Source organism: Boleophthalmus pectinirostris, unplaced genomic scaffold (genome assembly GCF_026225935.1).
Source record: "Boleophthalmus pectinirostris isolate CB_2022bp ecotype Guang Dong unplaced genomic scaffold, ASM2622593v1 HiC_scaffold_12, whole genome shotgun sequence".
NCBI classification, from domain to species: domain Eukaryota; kingdom Metazoa; phylum Chordata; class Actinopteri; order Gobiiformes; family Gobiidae; genus Boleophthalmus; species Boleophthalmus pectinirostris.
This window is the reverse complement of record NW_026571018.1, coordinates 12470757-12485097: the sequence shown is the minus strand read 5'-3', so window position 1 is coordinate 12485097 and position 14341 is coordinate 12470757. Positions and strand designations below refer to the sequence as shown.

The 14341-nt window shown below is 38.6% G+C and overlaps 2 protein-coding genes across 2 annotated transcripts in view; both read left to right on the top strand.

Moving 5' to 3' along the window:
• Window positions 1-4735: 4735 nt before the first annotated feature.
• On the top strand, window positions 4736-8301 carry LOC110156483 (myb/SANT-like DNA-binding domain-containing protein 2). The gene is made up of 4 exons (XM_020920686.2): window positions 4736-5177; window positions 5713-5968; window positions 6057-6120; window positions 6244-8301. Exons 1-4 carry the CDS (start codon window positions 4743-4745, stop codon window positions 7121-7123), a joined length of 1635 nt encoding a protein of 544 aa, XP_020776345.1. The 5' UTR covers window positions 4736-4742; the 3' UTR covers window positions 7124-8301.
• Window positions 8302-12006: 3705 nt separating this feature from the next.
• The window catches only part of esama (endothelial cell adhesion molecule a), a 138327-nt gene continuing 135992 nt past the window's right edge, over window positions 12007-14341 (top strand). Inside the window, exon 1 of the mRNA XM_020920634.2 lies at window positions 12007-12425. Coding sequence (XP_020776293.2) covers window positions 12359-12425 — 67 coding nt within the window. The 5' untranslated portion in view covers window positions 12007-12358. The remainder of the gene's footprint in view (window positions 12426-14341) is intronic.

Below are 14341 nucleotides of genomic sequence, written 5' to 3'. Positions count from 1 at the left end.
GTGAAAAAATGCATAGCAAACTCAGATGGCTAATGTCCAAAAGCTTTTTTTTTTCAATTTTAAATAACGTTTAGGCAAAAAAAAAAGTCTTCGTCAGATATTTTTCTTGCTTTGAGCCACAGTAAACAAGCAAGAAAAATATCTGACATAGGCTTTTTATGCCAAAAGGTTATTTAAAAATAAAAATAAAAAAGCTTTTGGACATCTGAGTGTGCTATGCATTTTTTCACTTTCATTTAGCTGTTTGTTGCATTTGCACCTCTACAAAATCTTTGGTGTGCATTTTCTGTTTCATTTGATCCAGTTTTGCTCTTGGCCTACAGCTTGACATAAATAGTAAAACTGTATAGCCATAGTAGTTTACATATACTTTCAAAAATATCAGTTCAAACCACTATTAGTAAATTAACAAACCAACTGATCCAAAATTACAGTCATTTGATCTCTGAAGATAAGCAGAGATGGGCCCAGTGTGCAGATTATCAAAATTACTATTTAATGTGCCCATATTACACTATTTTTGGATCTATGTTATAATGTTGTTTCCTCATCACAAACAGCTGTAGTTGTGTTTTGTTTAACACTCAAAAGCTGCATATTTGGGGTGACTTCTTCTCACAAAGAGAAAACACTCTCCACCTTGTGATGTAGGGCTGCTTGATTATGGAAAAAAATCATTATCACGATTATTTTGGTCAATATTGAAATGACAATTATTCAAACGATTATTTTTTAGTTACTCGGTGCATTTATTCAGCATTTCTCTCTCTCAAAAAACACTTTGTTATTGATCATTTACGCAAAACTTTCAAACTGAAAATAAATACAGGCTACAAATATGTACCTTAGAGCAGTTTTGCAAAGTATAAAACATAAAATGAATAAAATATACTTTGAACATGAAATAAGGCATAGAAAAACATAAACGTACCCAAAATAAACTATATATCCAATTGTTCTATAAACTCTATATTTAAAAAGTAAAATAAATATACTTATTTATATAAAAAATATCCCAAATTAAACTTTGTTAAGCTTTATCGTTTCAACTCGATTATATGAGTTTGGAGATCATTTGACACACAAATCGAAATCGCAACCAGAATTCAATTAATTGCACAGCCTTATTGTGAGGTCATGTGGTCACAGTGGGCTCCACTGTGTTTCTAAACTCCATACACCTTCACTAGAATCATTTGGGTAATTTCAGTCCTGGAACTGCAAATCTCTACTGAACAAAATATTTTAAAAAAGCAAGTTTTTAACTTGACTACAGCGTCATGACATCACAAGGTGGAACAGAGCATTTTGAGCTTTGGAGATGTACAGAGTAATAAAAGGGTTACTTAAATGTGTGAATGAAACAAAACACAACTCCAGGCATGTTTTTGATGAAGTAACAACATTATGGCATGGCTTAAACCTCATGAGAGCCAATTGTGTGTAATATAGGACCTTTAAATAAACAACATTGTATTTTACCACAGATTTTGGTGACTAATTGCAAAACAAGTCTCAAATACTAACCCTATATAAGGACTCAGATTGTGTCCAAGTCCATATTCATTCCATGTACAAGTAAGTCCCACCTCATTATGTTTAAGTTATGTCTGCTCATGAATCCAGAATCCATGGCGCGCTTCCTGATCGCACACAGATTAACACAGATCTACAGCATTTTGTTCAGGCGTTCTTTGAGGAATATTAAACACTAAAGAGACCGCAACAGACTTGACCCTATGTATTTCAGCAGGCCAGCGGAGGCTCCCAGCGCAATTCACACAACGCATTTTCATTATTATTTGTATGCAAAGAATGCTTCAAAGTCAAGGTTTAGATACTGAAAATATGATGCAATTAAATTAAAAACTGAGATTTTTGCACATGATTGCGTAATGTAATAAAATAAAAACTTGTTATAAGAATAACGAATAGGGTATATGAAAATAAGTTTAGAGGACACTTCTTGACCGGCCCGTCAGTGGCAATGTGAATGTAGAAAATTGCTTTGCTCTGAATGATGTTATCCATTTCTTTTATCTCTGTTGTCTTTGGTCCTTGAAGCAATGTTTCAATACATCAGTTTGAAGTTAATATGACGTGCAGAGGTTCAGTATTTAGGACCATTTTGAAATAACTATTAACGCACTGACATAAGGCAATAAAGCTGAAGTGTTAGTTTAATATAGTAGAAATTATAGTATTTTGAAAAGCATGATCTTGAGCTCTAGAAAGCTTTAGTTAGTTTTTTTGCGGCACATTTTTAGATATACAATTTAGAAGACAACCATAATTTCCCCCATTTGTTTTTTGCACTGTGTAACTTTTCTCCAAAGTGCCTGCAACCTGTTTGTCTTCATATAGATCCGGGTGCCAAATTTGACCCAAGATACAATTATATTTGGCCCAGCGAGATCATATCAAATATATATTAGAGCTGCCCCGCCGGCTACAAATTAACCATAGAGACATTATTTATTTAAAATTTTCTTGTTCTGGGTTCAGTGTTTAAGCAAAACTATTATTAAACATTTATTTTAATAAGAAAAGTTTTAACATTACATTTCTCGAAAGAAGAGAAAACATGCAGATGTTGTTGAAATTTTTAAATAAATATTTAGTTTGGCCCACAACTTAGTCACAGTTTTTAATTTTGGCCCTCTGTGAATTTGAGTTTGACACCCCTGATGTAGATGTTTCGAATTGTCCACATTATGGCATTAAACTAATCAGTAGAGATGTAACAAAAACCAAACTATCGTGATATTGTTCGACAGACATCTCACAATAGTAACGTGGGGCGTCACAATATATCGAATTACAAGGTCCTTTGCTTAAATGCATTTTTATAGTAGCAATAGCTAAGGAATCAGGAACTACATATCCCATGATTTATTTCAGTGCAGAAAACATAAAGAGAGATGTTTTTTACTTGAATTCTTGGGATTATGATTATCAGAGTATTTTAAAAGCAAAAAAGCATCCTATCTACAATTATATAAGCCTGTCCAACATATAGTGATAAATATCGTACTGTGAGATGCATATCAAGATAATATCGTATCGAGAGATTTGGATATCGTTACATCCCTGCTAATCAGTCTTGCATTTATTCAACTACAGGTGTTCATTTAAAACATAAATTCTTACTGTGAGCAGGGTTGTTTCTCCACAAATCTAACCTGTAATGTCTCTGTGGAAATTCTTAAATTTATTGCTATAATGTGGAATATTCTAGGCACATCTCATCATGGAGAGAAGCGGGTGACAGACTCTCCACTGGTAGGACAGTGCACCTTTAATATGAAAATGTAATTCCTTGTTATATGCCTTGGAAAGCATTAAAGTGTAATGGAAACATGCATAGTTACTTTCCTATTCTGTTCAATCATTGTGCTGTAATGAATAAAGAAAAATAAACAAAATGAAAACTAAGAGGTTATGTTATTGTAAAAGTGGTGTAAGTATTATGATTACAGTGACATTATTTTGACAAGTTCAAATATTGATCAGTGGTTTGCTGATAACTATGGCTGTCACATGTCAGTATTTATGACGGCAGGTGTTGGGGCTCATCCCATTCTTCTCAACAATGGACGTGATGACTCATTGACAGCCTCAGAGTCGACATGAAAAGGTCAGACCGTCTCTGCTTTTCCTGTCTGCAACCTTTTATCGAACAGCCAGTGCATTAGCCCTGATCCAAACCTCCAAACGAAGGCTCCAACTCCTCAGGCCAAGTCAGGACCCCCCTGACCCTCTGACCACTGCTCCGCACAGATGGCACAGATGCTGCTGCAGTCCCAGAAGAAAACCAATCAAACACTGTTAAGAAAAAAAGATGAACTGAGCAATGACACTATCCATCAATCCAGCTGTCAAGTGGCCAATTACACTCTCAAAATCCAATAAAAGGTCTGACTCAAGCAGCCACAGTGACAGTGAAGGATAAAATACACATAGCCCTGTGTTATAGCCAACAGGCAAATAGAACTCAAATATATCTTCAGTTTATATTACAATAATATGAACAGAGACAACATTTTAGAGACAAGGGCCTATTCACAATTGTTGATAGAAATAAACACACAGAAAATCCAGTTTAAGCTATTCAGTTATGATATAGCTATTACATTTGCCATATTTATTTGTACTTAAAGGTCTTTCAAAAGATGTGTTCACCTGGGCTTACAGAGAAGATGATGAACTTTGTCTTGTTTTATGTGAACTGGGCCAGTAAATCAAACACCATTATCAACATCTGTATTTTGACAAGCAAATTCAAGATTTCTGATCTGTTCTCTTGTGAGACTGTGGACTGTTGAGAAGGTATTCATGTCATGTTGTAAATTGGGTTAGGTAGAGGGTGTTCATTCAATTCAATTCAATTCAACAGTTCAAGCAATCCATCTTTTAAATAAACTACATTCTTCATCTAAAATCGTGGCCTCCATGGAACGAATCCAGCCCATGGTTTATTTTTTAGCAAAAACAAAAAAACAAAAACTAATCCCATAGTTTTTGCTAGTTTCACATTAAACGTGATACTTATGACAATCTCATTTACCTTTGCTAGCAAAACGTAAAAGTGCATAATAAAATGTTCAGACTACAAAATAAATCAAACAATAATTGGGTGTTTCAGGGGGAATCTGAGTAAATCCAGTCCGTGTTTTGCCCTCGCCCCTCCCCTCAGCCCTGGCGTCACTCTGCGTGACTCCGCCCTTAGCAACCAGAGCAAGATGGCGGCGTCCAGTAACGCTGAGCATTCTCCAGAGATAACGGCGCCCCTAAAGACACCCAAAACAGAGATGCCATCGCCGGAGTCTGAGGATCTGAGTGACGGTAACCTGTACCAGTCCAACCCCTCCACCCCGAACCGCTTCTCGCCTCTGAACGTGGGCTCTTCGTGCAGCGCGGGGCGGATGGCGGCCTCATCCTCCGCCAACAGCTTCACCGCCTGCCGAGGGATGTCCTGGACCCCGTCCGAGACAAACGCCCTGATCGCGGTGTGGGGGAACGAGAGGCTGGCCGAGGCGAGGATGCAGCAGCTCGAGGTGGCGGGCACCGTGTTCTCCGGGAAAGCTCCGGGTCCCGCCATGTACGAGCGCGTGTCCAGGGCTCTGGCCGATCTGGGCTACGAGAGGACCCCGTCTCAGTGCCGCGAGCGCATGAAGGTGAGTGTGGAGCCTCATGTTTAGACACGGCTCCGTGTGGCACACCGCTGTCACATGTGTGGACCTGTGTAGGGTCTATGTGGATGCAACAGGGCGCGCGAGAGAGAGTAATAAAATATATATTACTCTTAATAAATGCGTAAACACTCAGGAGCCTACAGGTGTGAACGACGCAGGCCCTGATATTACCTATTGGACCGCTGACATAACTCACTGAGGCTAGTTCTGTGCCAAATGTAAAGTTGTATTATTACTACTACATATGAAACATTAAAACAACATAAACAAAGTGCTGCTTGCTCGTGCGCTGCCACATCCATTGTGTGTTTAGATTTGATGCAGTGATATTGACTGGGAGGAACTAAGAAAAAGTAAAAAAGTTCATCTTTTAAGCAAAATGACTACATTCCCTCTACATATTATAATGTAAACTTAACTAGCGAGATGATGTTACATACTGTATGTTACTGTAATACACAGACAACTAAATATTCAGTACTTCAAAAAATGACACATTTGTTACTGATGCCCCCAGACCCTGCGGCGCTGCTACAGCCGAGTGAAGGAGCACGGCATCGGGAAGAGGAAGAGCAGCTACACTCTGGAGCAGCTGGAGAAGGTGTTTGGACAGGGGGGCTGGGACGCTCAGAGCTGTGCCCCCGTCCTCATCAACAGCAGCGGTCTGTACCAGGAGATGGAGTCTGACAGCAGCACACTGGAGGACTTCTCCCAGGAGGACTGGTGCAACCATGTCCTGGACTCGGCTTTCCAGGAAGGAGACATGGAGACTGGTCAGTACTGGTGTTTTCTTCAATGTAACAGGCAATGATGGGGAATATGTGTAACTGAAAGTATTGCAAATCGTTTGTTTTCTAACAGAGGATATCCAGGTGCCTAAAAACAGATTTTTCCAGCTTCAGTCAGTGTTGTCAGAGCAAACACAGTGAGTATGAATTACTTTACGGTTTAGTTTAATCGTAAAATATTACACAATTGCCCATGACTGAATCAAAATGAAAGTTATGTTTGAAAGTTTGTCATAATGTTCTGTTTCTGTGCTCCTCAGAAAAAGGGAGACTATGCAGACTGTGATGCGTATCCTAGAGGCCGTGCCTCTAAAATGGGAGCACTTCCACACGTGGACGGAGTTCTCACGGCTGCACTTGTCCAACAAACTGGCTATCTTTGGAGTGGGATATAATACGCGCTGGAAGGAGGATGTGCGTTATCACTACGCTGAGATCAGCTCCCAGGTGCCTCTAGGTAAGAGGCTACGGGAGTACTTCAACCCCGAGAAGCCTGAGGGACGTGTCATTATGACCAAGGTCCAGAAGATGAACTGGAAGAATGTGTATTATAAGTTCTTAGACATTACAATCAGTGAGGCGCGCTGCCTGGAGCTGCACATGGATGTGGACTGGGTCCCCATTTCTCTGTCCAGAGCGGCGGGCTGTGGTAAGGCCACCTCCCACTACCTCCTGCCCGGGGACATTCCAAAGACTTACGGCCTCTATGCCATCGGATATGAACCTATGCCCTTCTGTAATGACAGTGCTCAGACCTCCTCACAGAGCGAGGAGCCAGACTTACCTCAATCAGAAAACGGAGCGCACAAACAGACTGACAGAACAGGAGCCAATGTGACATACTGTTACCTGGGCATCGCTGAAGAGCGCCCCCTACAGCAGAGTCTGTTTCAGCACTTTCAGGGCTCTGGCAGGAACACAGCCCACGTGGAGCCAGCTGCTGTCACGCGCTTTCTACAGGAGAACTGTAGCGCTGCATCCAGCCTGAACAATGGAGGGAGTGACAGCCCTGTCCAACAGTACGCCATTTACATCAAGTTTGTGGAGGTGGAGCTGGACTTCCTGTCAGCTGGCTCACTGCTGGAGTGCCTGGAGACTGCTGTGGGTTATCCCTTAGAATTCAACAAAGAGCCACTGTAACTGACATGCCCAGTTACGGTTTAAAGCTGTGAGTGCAGTGTCCCAACTTTGTTTGGCACAACTTTAAAAAGGAGGTGCAAAAATCATACATTTGTCTTTCCTTGATTCTATTTAACTCCAGAGCCGAAATACAACTTCACTTTATGGTATGAAAAACAATGTTTCTGCAGATATGAAACGTCCTAAAACACAGAAAGATGCACTTAAGATTGGGAGCTTTATGAGGCCTGATAGCGGATAACGGAAAACTTGAGCCTTGTCAGGGAGGGAGCGATTGTCCAGGTGATGACTGCAGCAGGCATCTGTCTACCTCAGTAGGATGTAGCAAACAAGGCCGCAGGGGGACCATGATGTGTATTTATAAAACACTGCCTTCACTTTAATGTTGAGGACTAGACCTGAAGCATTGGAGTTATGCTTTTGTTATGTTTTGCTTTATTTTGCACATGTAACTGGACCGCCACTAGAGATGATCTGATGAAAAAGACTTAAGATGTTGGAGTTACTTCTGCCCTTTTAGTTACAATTTAAGTACTTTGTGGTTGAGGGCTATTTATTTTGTTTTACTAAATGAGTCATTCGCACAACAAATTCTGAAAATTTATTTGAACAAATTTTTGAATCTGCACAGTATTAGTTTGAACTTTGCTGCTACTCGTGGCTGTAGCCTCTTCAGTGCCATGCTCTGAGCCCTCTTTGACTTGAATTAGCTTCGTTCTGTATGTGTGATATCTGGATCATCTCTAGGTGCACATGGATGTTTTTAGTTTTATATTAGTTTTGAGGCTGAAAAATGCCACATTTAAACTTGATTACAGACTTCTAGTCTGGATGTTACTGTCTGTGTTAACTGCTGAGGTTAAATCACTATTGTATAAAACAATCTTTGACAAGATTCCTGAGATTATGTGCAATGTGCCAGGGATGTGGACGTTGAATGAAGGAAAACTGAATGATTCTGTATATGAAATCTGTTATATATCTGATATATATTTAAGAATATTGTTGTTCTTGAGCATTCCAGCTTTCTGCAAAGTTGCTGTTTTTTTTTTTCTTTAATTATAAAGTATATTATATTTTCTATATTTTGGTTGACACCAAGTCTGTATGTGGTTGTTTTGAGGTCATTGTCTTGTATGTTTATGTTTAAAAATGAATAAACAGGGCACTCACTGTTATGCAGTAGCAATGTTTTGTGAAATATTTTTCTCTTTACAAAAATGTCTGCGTTAATTTTTATTTTTTCACAGTTCATGTCTCACTGCAGATGTGTCATATCAGCTGACCAAAAATGAAAAATGCATTGATTTGTTAGTGGCAGATTTATTTATTTTTTAAGTTCATGAAACCTCACATTTGTCTCAGACGACGCTTGGAGACAGTGTGTAATTCCGCATTTCTCCAGCAGATGGAGCCATTCAACTATTTCAGAAATGCCATACAGCGGTATTTGGACTGTTGCTGTCTCTTTTTAATAGTACCAGGTGCATTTTTGTTTTAATACAAGTTTTATGTTTTCTTTTTTGTATTTTGCTATGTATTTGGAGAATCAGTGACAGTGTTACAATAATAATCTTATAATCTTATAGATCACTCAACAACGTAAACGTAATCTGATAATCTGATCAAAAACAGTAGATTATCACAACCTCTTAACACAAGGCTATTTCTGGAATAAAGATAAAGAATACATAAATAATCCATACCCCCTCATGGCCTCTTGCAATATAACACAAAACTAATAATAAAATCACATTACAATTCTGCTTTTATGGTGAAATACATTTAATAGCTTCACTGGTTTAACTCCAGGGCTCCTATATGTAGATTTTATTACAAACATTTCCAATAAATGCTTCCACGGTAAAGCGCCACAAGTGTACTATTAATATGTTTATGGTTTCTTTGTTTAATGTTCCTTCTGTTTGCACTCAATTCTTCGCTGACAGCATATAGCAAACCTACTGAACCTGCCCCTGGGGTTGTGGGGACTGCTTACTGTTAGCTTTCTGAGTGTCAAATAATGGTACTGCATTGCCCCCCTGAGTTTATTTCACCCCCACAGAATAAAAACAAGATCGTGTTGACAGCCTCTCCCCGGCGCTGTATGGTTCAAGCTTGAGGGCCAGATGCAATTTAACAACAGCACAACCAAATCTGGGCCCCGCGAGGAGGAGTGGACTTAAAGAACACTAGAGTGGTCTTGTTGTGGTAAATGAGGGCGCCGTCTTTTGATAGTTGTAAAGTTTGACAATCAGAAAATAATAATTAACAAAAGGTGTCACTGAGTATGAGTCAGACTGTATAAAGAAGTGGACTAAAGGAGTGTAACTTCACCTATAGTGTACAGGATCTTTTTGTGCAGATGACAATGGAAACATACACTGATATTTTTTTAGTAGTAACGATGAACAATATCCAAGTCTTGCGATACGATATTGTCACGTATGAACCTTACTGTACGATATTTATTGCGATATCTTGGGAAAGCTCACGATATAGTGAGGAGGCTCATGATTAGGGATGTAACAATATCCAAATCTCTCAATACAATATTTTCACGATATACATCTCTCGGTACGATATTTATTGCAATATTTTGTGGAGACTAATAAAACTGTTAATATGCTACTTTTTCCTCTTAAAATGCCTTGACAAGACTTAATCCAAAGAACTAAGACTTAAAAGTGCTTAGAACTGTTATTTCTTCTTGTAGTCTGCACTGAAATGGAGCAAAGGATCATGGTCTATGTAGTTCCCTCTGTCTTTTTTTTTTTTTACTATTTCTGCACCATAACTCTTAATTTAAGAACGAGACTTGTAATTTGATATATTGCTGGTCCACGATATTATTGTGAGAACTTTGACGATATGATATCACAATATTTGGGTTATTGTTACATCCCTAATTATTGATACAGAATGCATAAAGAAGTGGACTAGGAGAGTATAAAATCACCGATAGCGTTCGGCTCAGTCAAATGAACAGTTTTTAGGGCAAATTTGGAGTCGAGGTCCATATTAGGAACAGGAATCGATTTACAGACCAAACAGCCAAAATAAAAACACCAGGATCATGCGGAGCGGGTTAATATGGACATTTTACAACCAAAATAAAGAGCTTGAAAGCCGCAGTTACGGAGAGAGGGGTGACATTTTTTCAATACAAAGTGAATTGGACATGGAGCCAGAAGCACACTCATGCTCACTTAATGTTTGGAACATGTTCATTTATACTAGTGTCTATTAGTAGTCTATGACCAAAATGCCAAGTTAACAAAATAAATCAAAATCTGCAATTTCAGCACCTCATTACACTCAGAACATGACCGTCAGTGCTTTTTGGTTTCCATGTGTTCCAGTGTCCGCTCTAGATGTCTATGCGATGCCTTTGTATTGGACCCTGCTTCTTTGAATCTAATCACAGCAATAACCCCTGTTCACCTTATATAATTGAGCAGTCTTCGCGCATTAGCCTCACCCCTGTTGCTAAGGGAACTGGGCAACCTCGGAAAATGAAATAAAGGGGTCTGAGCACCTCGCAGAGCACAGGTCAGTCTAGATTTTGTACAGAGGGGAGGGGGGAGGGGGCAGGAGAGTACCTTGGGAATCACGTCAAGTTGAGTCCAGTCTGTTTTGTTTTGTTGTTTTTTTTCCTAGAGCTTTTATGTGCCCACCACGTCACACATGAGAGAAAATAAAGCAGAGAATTTGTGTAGGGGCGACCAGGACAGAGGAGGAGATATTCACTCTGTGGGTTTCTGAAATAGGCTTTGAGTTGAAGAAGCTACACAAATCTGTGGGTTGTTGGCAAGTTATTATTAGGCTATTCATGGGTTTCGGCCTACATTTTCAGCATTTCAACATCCTTAGGACATTCTGAAGACCTTTTTGTTTAAATTTTTTTGAATCGCTATTGCAACTATCTTAATTTCTATCATTCTGAAATCCATAGATATTTTTATATTCAGGGTGAAATTTTACTTTAGAGAGGAAATATTTGCAAAGCCAGAAATGCTAGGTGACATTTAAATATACATGACTATTAAACCTCCCCCTCATGATAAGATACAGGTTTCCTTTTTCATCATTATGTTATTGGGGATGACTGAAGTCGAGCAAAACATCAAGGTATACGTGATTTTATTTTTTTTTTTTTACATATTTATGCCTAATTAATTGTGCTTTTACAGCTATATTGTTTGAAAATGAATGAATGAAACTGAAATTGGTCAATGATATTACTGTTAGTGTTATTTAATAGGAACTAGCAAGTTCAGATGTTCACGAAATTAGAATTTTTTAATGTTGCAGCCTATATTATACAAGGCAAATAATTACACAATATCATATCTTATCTATTTGAATGGTCACTGGAATGTTAAAGTTTACAGTTTTTATTTCTAGTCTATTTAAAAGAGGTAAACAAACTATTTTTTACATCTAAAATACATGTTATCCAGTTTTAATGTAATAGGATTTTAAAAACAAAGTACACGGTCTCAGATATGCCATAGTCCATTCATTCATTTGCCAAGCCTATACTTTTTCATGACATGTTCACATTAAATTCGTCCACTTCGAGCCAAGTCACAAAAAGCACCTGCATATTCTACTACAAAGAACAGGTGTACTAGAGCAAAGATACAAATTGTAAGCAAGAAACACGTAAAATCCTCTGTTACCAAAATAAAAGCAGCTGAAAACCCCGTGCGTAAAAATGCGCCATGTGCGTAAAAGCGGTGTTACTTTGAAATGACTTACCGGATCCAAAAGACATACCTTGAAATTGTCTTGACCATGTACTCGCAGTAGTCTGGAGCGCTCCTCTCTCTCCTCTCGCTTCATGTCCCTTTGCCTTCCTCCGACTGCTGCCACTGAAAGGGACACATGACAAGTTACGGAGTTGTGGACGTCTCGCTGCGCTCTCGATAAGAACCAAATTGCACCGTACTCTCTCTGACATCCAAACGACAAGAACACTCAATCTATTTTACTTTTTCACGTTACCTGACACCGATAAAAGGGAGAAAGTGAGCGAAGCAGCGCATTCCTGGACGCGGTTGGGTCCATATTTTCTTACCTGAAGTGTCTCTTGACTTAGCATCGCGGGCTAAACCGTTTCACGAACTTCCAGACGTCAAGAGCGGTGCCTCGGGCGAAGAAGACCCCCTGTTTCAGGCCGAGAAACGGACATTAACGAATTAAGAAGTGGCAGATTCCGCGGCATCCACCATGGAGGTCTACACTACTCGGAGGAAACTTACTTTGCTCGTCTTTGCCTTCTGCTGTGGGCTCCCAGGTCAGTAAAGTAACTTATCGCGTTTTGCATGGCGGGAATTTTTGGTGTGCTTGTGCGTTTTTGTACGTTTTTCTGACGTTTACGTGCTGCTGGGACGTTCACGTATTTGTGTTCCGTTCATTAGTAAGGTGTCAGGTGTCCTGTCAGTTAAATATTACTTTATAAATGACTTTTCTCTCTTCGTAATTGAAACTTTTGAATAATTATACATGTGGCTTTGACGAACAATTACGCACAACCAGTATTTTTTGTACTGACTTTTTTTATCTGCTGCCTTTTGTTGATATTTTGTGTTGCACGTTTATTTATTTATTTATTTTTTCCCTCAATGGTCTCTACTAGAGTATTATTATTATTATTATTATTATTATTATCAATACATACATACATTTTTATTTTGAATTAAGCTTCTAGACTCGATTTAATACGTTACATTTCCCCCATAACTTCTATTTTATATTGTGGAGATCTATAGACAAAAGAATAAAGCAGAAAATCAGAATGTACATGAATAGGCTAAAGGTTAATGGGCAAAATGGCTTAACATTACTATGTACTGTGTAACTTTTTGGTTGGGGGTCCGTCACCTGCTTGCCTCTACGGATTTGGCACTGCTCTGTCTGGAATGTTCCACAGTATGGCATTAAACAGCTCTACTTTATATTTATTCAATTACAGGTGGTTTTATCGCTCAAAAACACTGTGAGAAACAAGCATTGTGACTGTGAGCGGGGTCGCCACTCCACAGCTCTGACCTGTAACTTGGTCTAGTTTGGTCTCCATGAAGATAGAAAGGTTTCATGCCATACTGTGAAACATCATCTCCATGGAGAAAAGGATTTGACGAACCCTCCACCAGAAAAGTTACACAATGCACCATTAAAGTAAAGTCTTTTAATAATAAATTCGTTATTAAAGCTCAGTTATTGCATTTTCATAGTTAAACCGTCACAAGTGCAGTAGCCCAAAGTGGATGAAGAAGTGGATTTTAAAACCTGTTTGTTTTTCACAGGATTTGAAACAAGAGTGTTACACGTGATTATGTCTTTCAGAGCAGAATAATCCTTTTATAACTGCTGCTTCGTTTCTAGAGAGAGTGAGAGCTGAGCTGGTGTATTAAACTCTTACTTTGACTGGCTGTACTGTACGCAGCCTACTTTTACCACTGCCATCGCCTTTGATTTAGAAATTAGGGCATGCTACAGCTGAATGTTGCTTTAAAGAAGTTGTGAATGATTTATTAAGGTAAACAGCTGTATCTGGTGGCATTTTATAGATATACACCATCAAAAAACTTTAAATTAGGTCTGGGAAATGGATCAAATCTTGATCAAAATCAAACTAATCTCTTGCAATTATAATGTTTTTTTGTTGTTTTTTTTTTAACTGATGGATCTGCAGCTAATCTTTTTTGAGTTTGTAGTAATACACTGGATAATTTTGTGTGTTAAATGGCTTTGTAGTTTAATTCTAATGTTTGTACTGACTTTGTTCATCAACTGCATGGCTAAAAGTCATATTTAAATGTTTTTTTGTAGATAAGAAACCATAAAATATTGGGAAAAAACAGTCAACAGATCAACTTTGAATGAACAAGATCAGTAATGGAGTGATCGGTTATTTTTTATTGCTAGTTTTTAGTTACATATTTTCTCATTTTCCCTTTTCCCATTGGAAAGATATAATTGAAATTGGTAATCACTGTGGTAACTGTCCTAATTTCTCATCATTCTGAACCCTATTTGAAGGGCTTAAAGGTGCACTGTGTAACTTTTCTGGTGGAGGGTCCTGCTTGTCTCCATGGAGATGTAAATTCTTTGTCTGGAATGTCCCGGTGTGGCATTAAACATAATTATCTGTGTTGCATTTATACAATAACATGGGTTTTTATTGACCTTAAACTTGCGATTTGGTGT

What these genes read in the sequence shown, in the direction of transcription:
- LOC110156483 (XM_020920686.2), top strand. Translation starts at nt 4,743, where the DNA reads ATGGCGGCGTCCAGTAACGCTGAGCATTCTCCAGAGATAACGGCGCCC. An exon ending in AGTGCCGCGAGCGCATGAAG is followed by an intron (nt 5,178 to 5,712) that starts GTGAGTGTGGAG and finishes TGATGCCCCCAG; the next exon opens with ACCCTGCGGCGCTGCTACAG. An exon ending in GGAAGGAGACATGGAGACTG is followed by an intron (nt 5,969 to 6,056) that starts GTCAGTACTGGT and finishes GTTTTCTAACAG; the next exon opens with AGGATATCCAGGTGCCTAAA.